General features: G+C 42.8%; 1 protein-coding gene across 1 annotated transcript; it reads left to right on the forward strand.

The window, feature by feature from the left end:
- The first annotated feature begins 765 nt into the window (after positions 1-765).
- Positions 766-14875, forward strand: CRABP1 (cellular retinoic acid binding protein 1). Its single transcript, XM_089537669.1, has 4 exons — positions 766-1110; positions 4924-5102; positions 11274-11387; positions 14447-14875. The coding sequence occupies exons 1-4, from the start codon at positions 1041-1043 to the stop codon at positions 14495-14497; spliced, it is 414 nt and encodes a 137-aa protein (XP_089393795.1). The 5' UTR covers positions 766-1040; the 3' UTR covers positions 14498-14875.
- Positions 14876-15454: the final 579 nt, after the last annotated feature.

Raw genomic sequence — 15454 nt, forward strand, 5'->3', positions numbered from 1 at the left:
AAGAGAAAGAGAAAGGGGGGGGGGTGCCATTCATTGGAACATATTGCTCCCCTTCTCCCAATTTTTGTTGTTTTCCACCTGACCCTTCATCTCACAGGGCTCTGCCTCCCAGCTGCCAAGGGAGGAGGAAGAGGAGGAGGAAGGAGAAGAGGAAGAAGAGGAGGAGGAGGAAGGAGAAGAGGAAGAGGAAGAGGAGGGAAAGGAAGAGAGGGAGGGAGGGAGGAGGAAGAGGAAAGAGGAAGAGAAGGAGAAGAAAGGGAGGAAGGAGTAAGGAAGAGAAGGAAGAAGAGGAAGAATAGCAGAAGGAGGGAGAAGGCAAAAAGAAGAAGAGAAGAGGAAGAAAAGGAGGAAGAGGAGAGAGGAGGGGAAGGAGAAAGGAGGAGAGGAGGAAGAGGGAAGAGGAAGAAGAGGGAAAGAAAGGAATGGCAGAAGGAGGAGGAAGAAGAGGAAGAGGAGGAGGAAGAGGAAGAAGAAAAGAAGGAAGAGGAGGAGGAGAAAGGAAGGAGGAGGTGGAGGAAAAAGAAGAAGAGGAGGAGGAAGAGGAAGAAGAAGAGGAGGAGGAAGAGGAGGAGGGCATCTCCTTGATGCAGAGTGATGGATGTTTTGTTGGGGGGGGGGTTCCTTGGCCAAGGGAGTGATGGATGGGAGGAGAAGGGGCAGAGGAGGAGAGGCAGATGGAGGGATGGATGGAGGGAAGGCAGGAGGAGGAGGAGGAGGGGAAGCCAAGGGGAGGGAGGAAGGGAGGCAGGGAAGGAGGCAGCCTAGTCCCTGCCTTTCCCAGCCTCAGAAGGTGCGCGGACGGAGAGGAGGACAGTCGGGTCTGTCTTGCTCTCTCCCTTCTTCTGAAACATTATTGCTGCGGCTTCCTTTTCTCCTTCTTGGCCCTTCTTTCCTTCCATCTTTCCTTTGGGAAAGACACCTATTTGTTTATTTTCTCTCTCTCCTTTCTTTTTCTCTTTCTCTTTCTTTCTTCCTTCTTTTCTCTCTTTCTCTCATCCTCTCTTCCTTCCTTCCTTCCTTCCTCTCTTTCTTTCTGAGCCATGCCCAACTTCGCTGGGACCTGGAAGATGAAGAGCAGCGAGAATTTCGACGAACTCCTCAAAGTCTTAGGTAAGGCAAAGGCAAAAAGGCAAGGGATGGAGGAGGGCTTGGGCTGCCTTTCCCTGAGGTCTAGAGCCTTGAAAACCCAACAGAGGCCCAAGGAAGGAGGGCTCTCTGCTGCCTCCTGAACCCCAAACCCACCCAAAACTCAGGGGGACTAGCACCTGAAAAGCAACACAACTCAACACACACACACACACAACCCAATCAATCAATGAATCAATATACATCCAGAGAGATAGACACTAACACAATCACCTAATCAATACACACACACACAACCCAACAACCCAATCAATCAATGAATCAATATATATACAGAGATAGACACAAACCCAGACACCTAATCAAAATACACACACACACAACACAACCACCCAATCACTCTATCTATCAATATATAAATACACACACACACACACACACACAACCACTCAATTAATATAGATAGATAATAACACAACACAGCACAATCAAGCTCCATATAGCTATAGGTATATATAACACAACACAACCACCCAAATCAATCGATATATACACACAACCCAACTACTCAATCAAGATATATATATATTTATAGATATACTGTATAAACACAACCGCCATATATATTTATATATACATACACACACACAACCCAACCACCCAATGAATCAATCAATATAGATATACAACACAACACAACCACCCAATCAAGATATATATATATATATATATATATATATATACGCATAGATATAAACATCCAACCCAAATACCCAGTCAGTCTGTATACACACACAGCACAACTACTCTCTCTCTCTCTCTCTCTATATATATATATATACACACACACACACACACACACACACACACACATATATATATATATATATATATAGAGAGAGAGAGAGTGATTGTGTGTGTGTATAAAACACAACATAACCACCCAATCAATACACACACACACACACACACACACACAACCCAACCACCCAATCAATCAATCAATCCATATAGATACATAATATAGATACATAACATACGACAACCACTCAATCAAGATAGATAGATAGATAGGTAGATAAGGTCACCGGATTGTACTGATGTGTGCTGATACATACACACACACACACACACACATATACAAGGCGCTAGACCACCTGAGCTTTTACATATGTGTTGTTGTTTTGTGTCTTCAAGTCATTTCCGACTTATGGCAACCCTAAGGCAACCCTGTCCTGAGGTTTTCTTGGCAAGGTTTGTTCAGAGGAGGTTTGATTGATTCATTGGGTTGCCTTCCTCTGGGGCTGAGAGAGTGTGATGTGCCCAATGAGGGATGTGTGTGTGTGTGTGTGTGTGTGTGTGTGTGTGTGTGTACACACACACACACACACACACACGTACATACATACATACATACTGTGCTGGCTGTGTGCCATAGTAAATATTCATCCATTCATATTGTGTGTGTGTGTGTGTGTGTGTGTGTGTATTACTTCCTCACGTCTAAGGAGCTGCTGGCTGCATCTTTATATAGGTTACACAAGGCTCTGGAGAGCATGAATCTTTAGGGCCAGATGCGCCTTGGGATCAAGGATGCAACAAATCTGCAAAATATTGTGTTGCTTGTTGTTGTTGTTGTGTGCCTTCAAATCCTTCTTGACTTAGGGCGACCCTAATGTGAATCTATCACTGAGTTTCCTGGGGCTGAGAGAGTGTGACTTGCCCAAAGTGGGTTTCAATGGCTAGCAGAGAATCAAATGCTGGTCTCCGGAGTCTTAGTCCAACTCTGGCTCTCTCATATATATATATATATATATATATATATATATATATATATATTGGATGCTTAGCTTGGGTTGTGTTCAAGGCGCTAGACCTCATGAGGACATCCATGCTCATGGAATCAAGGCCACCAAATCCGGAGTGAGTTTACTCTGGAGTAAGTCAGTGGAGTAAGTTGGCTTCATTCAGCAGAGCAAGTAAAGACTGGGCGCCTTTTACTCCAAAGTGAGCCCTTCTAATATTTCTATATTAATATTCTAGCATTTATATTTCTAAGGTGCAGGAAGTGCCTTAGAAATGGGAAGGTTATAGCATTGATATAGAAATATTACAAGTATTAAACAAGGATCAGAACCTTTACAACTTTAGAAAGATCAATATTGGCATAATTACTCTATCCATTTATCAATAATAGTTTCTACTGTATAATATATTGATGCTAATATATCATGTATATGATACGTATATGATCATAAGAGCCCTTCCTGTGCCTTAGAAATATAAATGCTAGAACATTAATATAGAAATATTAGACCATTAAATATCAGAACCTTTGCCACTTCAGAAAGAGTCATACTGCCACAATTACTATATCCATCCATCAATATTAGTCTTTATTGTATAATATATTGATGCTAAAATAGCTCATATATGATAGATACATGATAGAATGAGCCCTCCCTGCATCTTAGAAATATGAACATTAATATAGAAATATTAGAATATGAAATAAATACCAGAACCTTTGCCACTTTAGAAAGAGTCATACCGCCATAATTATTATATCCGTCTATCAATATTAGCCTCTATTATATATTGATGCTAACCTATCACATATATGATACATATATGATCATGTGAGCCCTCCCTGCACCTTAGAAATAGGATGGTTAGGAAATTAATATAGAAATATTAGAAGTATTCAACAGTGATCAGAATCTTTAAGACTTCTGAAAGAGTAATACTGGCATAATTACTATACATTAATATTAGTCTATGCTGTTTAATATATTGATTCTAATATATAACATATACGAGGTATTAACAGCATATGGTATATTATAAAATATATATTAAATATTAATATTAGAAACAATCAGCATCATCAACATATCTGTTTGATAGTCCTGACTAGAGTAGACCTATTCATTGTGAATCGACACGTAGGTAAATCCAATAGACCCAATGGGTCTACGCTGGATGGAGCTAGCAATAGGAATTATATGCGTGCATGTGTGTGTGTGTGTGTGTGTGTGTGTGTATAAACATATATAATACACCATGATGCTCAAAAAATAATGCTTGCGGAGCACTGTGTATTACACACACATACACATTATATAGAATATTCCACAAGCATTATTTTAGGAGCGTCATTTTAGGTTGTTGTATTTTTTCCAAAATTGTATATACTATTCCAATAAAAATCCCTTTATTCCTTTTCGCGCTGATCTAGAAGTCAGTTCCAATGAACAAAGAGGCACTTAAACCCAAGTAAAGCAGTGCAGTTTGGGTTGTTTGGGTCACACCAAGGCATGCTCCCATTCAGGATAATGAGGCATAACCCTCATTGAAAGAAAGGGCACTTTGTTGTTGTTGTTTTTGTTGTGTGCCTTCAAGTCATTTCCAACTTATAGCAACCTATCACATTTTCTTGGCAAGTGTCTTTGGAGAGGGTTTGCCCTTGCCATCCTCCGTGGTTGAGAGACGGTGACTTACCCAAGGTTTACATGGCCAAGACTGAATTTGAACCCTGGTCTCCCAGTAACCTAGTCCAATGTTCAAACTATGACACCATGCTTGCCCTTACTCACAAGTAAACCCATGCAGGATCTTTAGTTGGAAATGTTGGCGTCAGGCCTTGATTCCCACATTTCAAATCCAGCATCAATCAGTGCACTGTACTCTTTTATCATCTGGAGACAATCTGGAGAACATACTCTTTTATCATCTGGAGAACATCACCACCACCATGAAAACCCAAAGTTCAAATGACCTAACCTTGCCATGGGTTTGTGATGATGACCTTTCCATGTTGATTCTCTCTCCGCGCAGGGGTCAACGCCATGCTCCGGAAAGTGGCCGTGGCCGCCGCCTCCAAGCCGCACGTGGAGATCCGCCAGGATGGGGACAAGTTCTACATTAAAACCTCCACCACAGTCCGCACCACCGAGATTAACTTCAAAATTGGGGAGAGCTTTGAGGAGGAGACGGTGGACGGCCGAAAGTGTAGGGTGAGTGAGAGATGACATATAGGGCCAGGGTCCGGGGGAAAGGAGGCGAAATGAGGGTTTCTTCCAGAAATTTTCCTTCCGTTGCCAAATTTCTAGCCTTGCAGAGTGAGATGTGGGAAACTGTGCACACTTTGTTGCATGCTTTTCTGACTTATGGAAAAACCCTAAGAGGTTGCTTGACATTTGGCTTCTTATGGCCTTTCTCTGAAGCTGAGAAAGTGTGACTTACCCAGGGCCAAGTCGAACCCTGGTCTCCAGAAAATGAATCTGAGGAAGTAGACTTTAGTCTACGAAAGCTCATGCTCCCAACTTCTTTCTTTCAGTTAGTTTCAAAGGTGCTACAAGATCTCTATACATACCGATTCTACAGACTAACATGGCTATTTCTTTGAATCCTGGTCTCCAGAATCATAGTCCAGCATCGCCGCCCATGGATTGAAAATATTCAAAAGAAATACAAATTCCCAAAAGCAAACCTTGATTTTGCTATTTTGTCTATGGGACACCATTTTGCTATGCCAACCTTTTTAATGGGACTTGAGCATCTACGGATTTTGGTATCCTGGAACCAAACCCCAGTGGATACCAAGGGCCTATTGAACCAACAATCCCATTACTGTGTAACCTTGGCCTGAAAACATTAAGATCCCCCCAAATCCTGCAAATAATAGGATTGGGTTCCAACTATGCTGACAGCGGACATATAGACCTCCACTGAATTGCTGGTTCCAACTAGAGCAGACTTGGTAAAGCAATTGCACTTAGACAAGTGTCACCTTACCAAGTTTCCATTGCTTCGATGTGTCTGTTCTGGCTGGGACTAACAACTGGACCACAGGCTAATATTGTTGTAGGTATGTGCAACACACTTTGCACAATGTCAAGAGAAAATCTAGACATTCTTTGCTCTGGTCAAGAAATTCCACTTGCAGATCAGGTGTTCTTTCTCTCCTATTTTATAGCCATTATAAATGGTCATCCTTTTTCATTTTTTATCATTCTTTTGTCTCAGCGACAAAGCGGGACTATAAAAACCTGTAAACCCCGATCCGTTTTAAACCAACTTAATCCTCACAAATGCCCCATATTTGATGTGTTTCATCTGTTCATCCCTTCTATGTGCTTGAGTTTGCATGAGTGTGAGTGTGCATGCACGCGCGCACACACGGACAGACATACAGTGGCGGCAGCTGGTGACCCTCATTTCCACAGAGCGCTTATTTTTGCTCTGGATTTTAGTCCAAACCCTAAAGGCGCTTAGCCCTATTTTCCCCTCCAATTGATTGAACACTTTGGAGAGCACCTTTAGCCTAAATGTACACACAGTGTTGTTGTTGTTGCTATGTGCCTTTATGTCAACTCCGACCTATAACAACCCTATGCTAGGGTTGGGAAATTTACTCAGATGTGGTTTGCATTGCCTTTCTTTTAGGCTGAGAGAGTGTGGTTTGCATAAGCTCACCCAGTGCATTGCCGTGGCTAAGGTTGCATCTGCAATGCACTGGATACCAAGAATCCAACTCTAGGATTTTAGGATTCTATTTACTTATTTTATTTACGGTATTTATACCCTGCTCTTCAGCCCTAAAGGCTCTCAGAGCAGCTTACAATTATTATTATTATTATTATTATTATTATTATTATTATTATTATTTAGACAGAAACTAGTAGGAACCATAGTTGTGGCTAAGGTCGCTTAGGTTGCATCTGCAATGCACATTGAGGCTGTATCTGTGCTATAGAAATAACACAGTTTGACATTGCTTTAACCGTCGTGGCTCCATGCTATGGAAACCTGGGATTTGTAGTTTCATGAGCTATTTAGTCTTCTCCATCACATCCTGGGATTTGTAATTCTGTGAGCATTTTAGCTTTCTCTATTTCTTCTGGCGCCGCAACAAACGACAAATCCCAGGATTCCAGAGCATGGAGCCATGGCGGTTAAAGCAGTGTCCAACTGCATTGTTTCTAATGTGAAGTCGAAGGCTTTCATGACTGGCATCCATAGTTTTTTGTGGGTTTTTCAGGCTATGTGGCCATGTTCTAGAAGAGTTTATTCCTGACGTTTCGCCAGCATCTGTGGCTGGCATCTTTGTCTTTCTCTGAAGACGCCAGCCACAGATGCAGGCGAAACGTCAGGAATAAACTTTTCTAGAACATGGCCACATAGCCTGAAAAACCCATAAAAAACCTATGCATTATTTCTGATTCAGTCTCTCCGTCTGGCATGCGGTCTTCCTCTTTCTACTACTTTCCCTAGCATTATTGTATAATGTGTTATTTCTGCAGTGTAGATGTTGCCTCAGTGAGGATTTGAACTCTGGATTCAAACCTGGAGTTCTAGCTGAACACTGAGATTCCTGCACCAGCCTAGCTCTCTGACCCTGCAGCTCCCACAATAGCCAAGCATCCAGCGAAGTAGGACAACCACAACACACACACCCACACACACACACACACACACTACCCCCAGGGCTCCAGCATCTCTGCCTCATCCATCACGTCCCCACTATCTCTTTCACTTTGCAAATCCCCTTCCATCTGGCCTTCTCTCTTCTCCCGGAACCAAGCCGAGAAAATTAAAAACTGAAAAGTTGGGAAAGACACTGGCAGATGGATCTTGGCACTCCAGGGGCCAGTTGCTCATCATTTTTCCTCTTTTCTTGAGTTTTCAAGGAGAACCTGCACTCGGCACATGGGAGTTTTGTTTTGCTTTGCATTCGCCACTGCATTGGACATGCTTTTGCCATACTAGGACTGAGCTGTTTCACAGCAATGCAAGCTGTGTGGTTTATAGCCACTTGGCTGGGGCTCCTCACGATCAAATGTGTGAGGTGGGATTTCCAGGACGATCCCATTAAAAACCAACTCATAAATCCCACTGAATTCAATGGGACTTATTCCCAGCCTTCCAGTGTAATCCTATGTATGCTTATTCAGAAGGAAATCCCAAGGGTCCTCCAGAGGAGCATGCATTCAATCATAGACTTAAGATGACTCATAAGCCTAACTCCTTGGGTTTAAACATAAACCTAACTCCTTGTGGCTAAACCAATTTCTAAGCCTAACTCCTTGGACTTAAAACCATCTCATAAGGCTAAACAAAGAGACTGTCATCTAGAGCCATGTGGTGGTCCATAGTGCCAGACCCTGGTGAGTTTCCAGGAGGAGAAATAAGGAAACACAAATATGGCATACTGGGCAAAAACATTTGCCAATCCCCCATATCAGTTAGCATTGAGCCATGACAGTTAAAACAGTATCAAAATGCATTAATTTTGCAGTGCAGCTGCAGCCTGGACACCCCCCCCCCCCCCGCCCTTGCAAAGTCTCTACATGATGAAACCAAGATCCTACTCAGGACTCCTTTGTTTGTCTTAGTATAAGGTCTTCCTTTCTTTGTGCAAAGGCTTTCTGGGTGTGAAAATTCCTCTTCGGCTTGAGTTAGCTTTCCTCCATGCGCAACCGTTGCAAGGAACTTGTCACATTGATTCGGAGGCAATGTCTTTCCCTCCCTGTATGCTCTCTGAACCGATAACACCACGCCTGCATCACAGGGCAGTCCCTGTTAGGAAGCATCTTTGCACAGCCCCACGTGAAAGTCAAGATGACAGTCCCTGTGGTACAGGGCCAGCTTGGAGGGAACGAGAGTCATGTCTTACAAGACTTGAAGGCAGGGCTGGATTATCAATGCTCCAGTGGAGCCATTTCTCCAGGTCTCTCATGGTACAGGGGCTCAGGGTTGAACGGGAGGAAAAAGATGCTCTTGGAATTCTCTGCTTCCTGGTCATTTCTCAGAACGTTTCGCTCTTTCTGATATATCCATATTTCATGCATTGCTTGAAGTTTGTTATTGTTGTTGTTAACTGCTCTCGAGTTGACCATGACTCTTGGTGACCCTGTGGATGAGACATCTCCAAGATCTCCTATTCTCCGCTAGTCTGCTTAGGTTCTACAAATTCAGGCCGGTGATCTCCCTGATCAAGTCCAACCACTTTGCATGCGTTCTTCCTCTCTTCCTATTGCCTTCTACCTTTCCTAGCATTGTTGTCTTTTCCAATGAGCTGTGCCTTCTCATGATGTGGACAAAGTACAACAGTATCAATTTAGTCATCCTGGCTTCCGGGAGGATTTCAGCCTCGATCTATTCAAGGACCCATTTGTTGCTCTTTTTGGCCATCCAAGGTATCCTCAGCACTCTTCTCCAGCACCACATCTCCAATGAGTTGGTTTTCTTTCTATCAGCTTTCTTCACCATCCAGCTCTTGCATCCGTACATAGCAAAGGGGAATACAATGGCTTGGATGATCCTAACTTTGGTGCTCAGATGTATATCTTTACTCCTCAGGATCTTTTCTAGTTCTTTCATAGCTGCCCTTCCTCATCCTAGTCTTCTGATTTCTTGACTGCAGTCTCCATTCTGATCAATATTTGAAGCTAGGTATGGGGACTCCTTGACTATTTCAATTTTCTTGTGGTCTAGGGTGAATTCGTGTCAATCATTTGCGGTCATTATTCTTTCCCTTATTTGGAAATTATGGAAAGGTGGGATATAAATTATTATTATTATTATTATTATTATTATTATTATTATTATTATTATTTCAGCTGGCAATTCTGGTATATAAGGGAAGGGACCATGCTCTTCAGTCTTGCATAGGGTTGCAAGTTGTCCCTTTTTGCAAGTGATGTCTCTTGAGGACCAGAAAGTTTGTTCCTTATAGGACTGGCAGGTGTACCTTATTATAAGGATGTCCCTTATGGGGACAAGAAAGCTTGTCCCTTATAGGACTGGCAGGTGTCCTTTATTATATAGGATGCTCCATATTTCAGGCCTGGAAAGCTCTTCCTTTTCTACAGACTGCATAGGATGCTTTTCAAATATACTGCTTTTTGGAGTGTGCCAGGTTTCATTTGAATTCTGAAGAAGCTGTCCAAGTTGTTGAATTTATTTGGGGAGAAACAGAGTTCAGCACCTTGGAGAGAAAACCTGGGTTTTAGCCTGGTGTTTAAAGGAGTTATTCAAGGTCTTAAGCCCTGGGCTCAAAATAGGGTCAACAGCTTGGACTAAAACCTAGAGCAGGTTCGCTGCCCCAACAACATGGAAGCCACCAGCCACTACTGGCAGGGAGGGATGTCCAGTATATGTTAAAGGGATCTGGGAGTGTTAGTTGGCCACAAGCTGAATATGAGCCAACTGTGTGATGCGGTAGCTGAAAAAGCCAATATGATCCTAGGCTGCATCAATAGGAGTGTGGTGTCAAGGGAAATATTCGTACTACTTTATTCTGTTTTAGTCAGACCTCACCTGGAATACTTTGTCCAGTTCTGGGCACGACAGTTCAAAAAGGACATTGAGAAACTGGAATGTGTCCAAAGGAGGATGACCAAAATGGTGAAGGGTCTGGAAACCATGAAGCCCTATGAGGAACGCCTTAGGGAGCTGGGGATGTTTAGCCTGGAGAAGAGAAGGTTAAGAGGTGATATGATAGCCCTGTTTAAATACTTGAAGGGATGTCATATTTTGGATGGAGCAAGCTTGTTTTCTGCTGCTCCAGAGAATAGGACATGGCGATGCAAGCTACAGGAAAAGAGATCCCATCTCAGCATTAGGAAGAACTAAACTGTTTGATCGTGGAATACACTCCCTTGAAGAGTGGTAGAGCGTCTTTCTTTGGAGGTCTTTCAACAGAGGCTGGATGGCCATCTGTCAGGGGTTTGATTGAGTATTCCTGCATGGACAAATGCAGCTGGACTGCATGGCCTTTGGGGTCTCTTCCAAGAATACTCTGATTCTAGGAACAGAAACACAGCATGGGCATGCAAAGAGTTGCTTGTAGGTCCCTTGCAGGGCTGCGAGTCCCTGGCCAGGTACCCAGTTATATCAACTATTCTTATTAGGTGTGCCCAGAAAATGGTCGGTTCTGGAGGTGGCCACAAGATGCAACATAATAAATAGTTGGATCCTGGACTATATCTTGGACTGGACCATACTGAGCTGCTAAGTCCAATTTAGTCTCTCTCCCCTCCTCCCTCCTGGCCTTCTGTTGCTCCTTTGCCGTGACCATTATCTGTTCAAGTATCTGCTGTTGTTCGGTCGGCAGGAATAGAATTAAGGCAACTAATTGATTTTTTCTCCTGGCGGGTGGCGGGGATGCTCTTTGCTTGCAGAGTTTAGCCACTTGGGAGAACGAAAACAAGATGTATTGCAAACAAACCCTTCTGGATGGAGAAGGTCCCAAGACGTACTGGACGAGAGAACTGGCAGGCGACGAGCTCATTTTGGTAAGTTTTTGATATCGGACGGGTAGCGAATCCGTGCCAGCATTTAGACTGAACTTTAAAGGCGCTGTCCAAAGTGCTAAGCAGTATTGTGTCCCCCAAATAAGTTTACCATCTTGGGCAATACTGGGCTAACCTGAAAAGCAGCTATACAGCCCTACTCTCCAGCACTCTTAAGATACAAGCAACTGGAGCATTCCTCTTTTACATTGATGTAAATGTTATTGTGACAATGTAATCTAAAAGTTGGCTATTAATGTTGATGCATGCTTTCAAGTCATTTCTGACTCATGGCAACCCTAAGGAGAACCTATCCTGGGGTTTTCTTGGCAAGATGTCTTCAGAGGAGGTTTGCCATTGCCTTCCCCTGAGACTGAGAGAGTGGGACTTATTGCCCAAAGTCATCTAGTGGGTTTCCATGGCACAGCGGGAATCGAACTCTGGTTTCCAGAGTCGCAGTCCAACACTCAAACTACTATGCCATGATATAGAAATATATAACTAAGTACATGAAACTCACCCACTCAAAACAGTGACCTGAGCATTGATTCGGCGCAGCCTTACAATTCAAAATTCTATGCAAATTCCGTGCAAATCTTACAATCAGCATTGTAAGCATGGACAGTTTTAATCCCAAAGGCTGTTTTTCAATATTCTGCTTGTCCCTGACCTCTAGCATGCTTCCACAGTCTCATGCTTCCAAATGTTTTATTGCCGATAGTTGCTGAGGGAATTGCAAATGCAGTTGTGTAACATCTGTATCCAGTCACAGGCTGCTGTTGCGTTACTACAGAGCTGAACTTGCAAAGGGCTTGGTGTACATCGGTGCATGACACGCATAAGTGCCTGACTGCATTGTGTGCAATGCATGTCAGTGCAAACTACATTAATGTACATTGTGCACCACTGTGCATTGGTGTGCAACATGCACCAGTGTGCACTGCTCCTAATGCACACCGGACACTCAGAAAGTCTCCCAATATGCATTTTTGCAATTCAGCAAAGAGGTTTCTTAGCACCTCTGCTATATAGCTCGCTATATGTAAAGTTATATACTTTATAACAGATCATATCAGATTCCGGCAGATATGTGTATTTCTAGCCTGGCTTGAACATATGTGCTTTTTTCCATGTGGGAAACTGCTTGGTAATTTTATTTCCTTATTCACTGACAAGCGGCAGAAATAAATAAGCAAGACTACTCATTTTCACAGAAGGAAAACTGCAACAGGTTACTATGGCTAACATTCTTTGAAAGGACCTATTCCACGCTGGAGCATGAATGCTTTAAAGGCGAGCATGTCTCCCTGATTGCTTTCTTGCTAAAAGCTAGAAGGGGGTTTTCTGCAAGAGGGAAAAATGGCCTCGGACCCAATTCTTCACAGTTCACAGATCACACCAGGGCAGGTGGCGGCGGCGGCGGGGCTGTCTTCAAATCACATTATTACTGGAGTCAAAGATAAGTCTATCCAAGGTTGCTTGGAAGCAGAATCCGCAAGCTCTTTCCCAAGAGGGAGGCCAAAAGCCAAAGAGAAGAGAAGAATTTGCGCCGCACCTGATCAAAGCCATGGGGAGCTTTGGGGCAAAGGGAACGAATGAGTGAACATTTTTATAAATGGCACGGATGAACTGTGAAATTGAACACGGCAGGCGAGGAGGTTCGACGTACAGTTTGGACGCTGGCACAGGCCTTTGATCTCTTTTTAAGACGCGGCTCAAATTGGGCTTTCATCTCTGGCCTACGCTCTGCCCTCCTTTTTCCTCTTCTTCTTAACCCATCTTCACTATCACATAGCCCAGATTTTGGGGTTACCAGTCTCACCAGGAATTTACTCTCAAGATCACCCAAGTATTGGTTCTAGTGGCATATTATTAATTATTATTAGTTTTTTGTGGTTTTTTGGGGGGTATGTGGCCATGTTCTAAAAGAGTTTATTCCTGATGTTTCGCCAGCATCTGTGGCTGGCGTCTTCAGAGAAATAATAATACTTATTATTATTATTGGGGTGTTCATTGGACCAGTTAAAGAGAGTGCATCTACATTGGAGAAATAACGCGCTTTCACTGCCATGGCTCCATCCCCCAGAATCCTGGGATTTGTAGTTTTGGGAAGCAGTAGAGAAGGCTGTTAAAAACAGATCACTGATAAAAGTGCATAAAAACAGTTCACTATAAAACACCCATGGTACTGTTTTATAGTGAATTGTTTTTAAGCGCTTTTATCTTTTTAAGCTGTATTTTACTATTTTAACCAGCGATCAGTTTTAATATCTCAATAGTTTAATTTCATTTTATCGCTCGCTTTTGTGTATTTTAAATTATACTGTTTTTTTTTAAATTGTAAGCCACTCCGAGTCCCAGTTTTAGGGGAATGCAGGATAGAAAGAATAAGTCGTTTGTACATCTACAAATCCTTGGATTCGATAGGATGGCATAACAGAAATTTCAAGTGGTGTCAAGGTGCATTGCATCCCTGGTCAGGGGCTTCCATCACAATTGTTTTGGCCTGTTAAGTGTTGGTTTTATGCGTACCTTATCCTGAGATCTTTTTATTTCGGGCAAGATAGAAATATTTAATAAAATCATGGTCCAAAATGCACTGCAGAAATAATCCAGTTTGAGATTGCTTTAACTGTCTTGGCTAAATACTAGGAAATTCTAGGAACTGTAGTTTTGTGAGACATTTAGCCTTCTCTGTTAGAGAACTCTGGGGCCACAATAAACTACAATTCCCAGGATTTCCTAGCATTGAGCTAGGGCAGTTAAAGCAGTCTCAAACTGGATTTCTTCAGTGTGTTTTGGACCGATGATAATAAATGCCCAGGCAACAAAGAAGTTGAGAATGAGTCTGCTACCCATTGGAAGAGAAAATTGGAGCAACAGAAAGGAGCAAAATCTTTAAGTGGTGGTTTCCAAACTTTGGTCCTCCAGATGTTCTGGACTACAGCTCCCAGAATTCATGAGGATTGGTCAAGCTGGCCGGGGGTTTCTGGGAGCTGAAGTCCAAAGCACCCTTTATGAATCTGATGCACTTCCCCATTTGCCTTTTCTTTCTTCTCCAGACTTTCGGGGCCGACGACGTCGTATGCACAAGAATTTACGTCAGAGAATGAAGACGAAAGAAAAGCCCCACAATGTCAGCCGCCATGGGATGGGTGAGAGGATGAAGAGAACGGATTAAGAAGCAGATGTTGTGGGGGGAAACAACAATAATAACAACCCTGCATAGTAAACATCCATGCATGTTGTCTGAAGAGCTGCCTCGATCGTACATGGCATCTCAAATCCCAGTCGACCAGCCCACAATCTCAGGCTTTGTCTTTTCCCCACTTTGACTACAAACCCTGTTAGAATCGTGTGTGCATCTGTGTGTCTCCTTTCCCCCCCATATCCCTCCCTTGTTTATTATTATTATTATTATTATTATTATTATTATTATTATTATTTTGCATTGAGTAGGTTCAAACGTGTATGATTTCAGCAATCATTAAATTTATTGGATATCATTCCTTAGTGCTTCCCAAATAGTATTTCTTTTTGGGGGAGGAAGGGAGGGTTCACCTGTTTGTTTATTTGGCGCAACCAGAAAAGCAAAGGGAGGGTGCGTTCCCACTGTGATATAAAGCGAATCACTGATGGGGTTATATGACCGTCATTCCCATTTGAAACTAGTTCTGATCCTACTTTGATTGATTTCTGTCGCGATAAAGCGAGGCAAACATAAAAAGCCAAACAAAAGGAGACTCCACCACCCTCTGAGACAAAGTCTTCCACTGTCAAACAGCTCTTACTATTAGGAAGTGCTTCCCAATGTTGAAGTGGAATCTCTTTTCCTGTAGCTTGCATTCATTGCTCCATTGTGTCCTATTCTCTGGAGCAGCAGAAAACAAGCTTGCTCCCTCCTCAATGTGACATCCCTTTAGATAGTTAAACAGGGCTATCATATCACCTCTTAACCATCTCTTCTCCAGGCTAAACATATCCAGCCGCCTAATCTGCTCCTCATAGGAGCTTTCAGTATTTTGATCGCCTTCCTCTGGACATGATCCAGCTTGTCCAGCTTGAATGTT

The sequence above is a fragment of the Sceloporus occidentalis genome, unplaced genomic scaffold (genome assembly GCF_023333645.1).
Source record: "Sceloporus occidentalis isolate IW3139 unplaced genomic scaffold, rSceOcc1.0.p SCAF_9, whole genome shotgun sequence".
Taxonomy (NCBI): domain Eukaryota; kingdom Metazoa; phylum Chordata; class Lepidosauria; order Squamata; family Phrynosomatidae; genus Sceloporus; species Sceloporus occidentalis.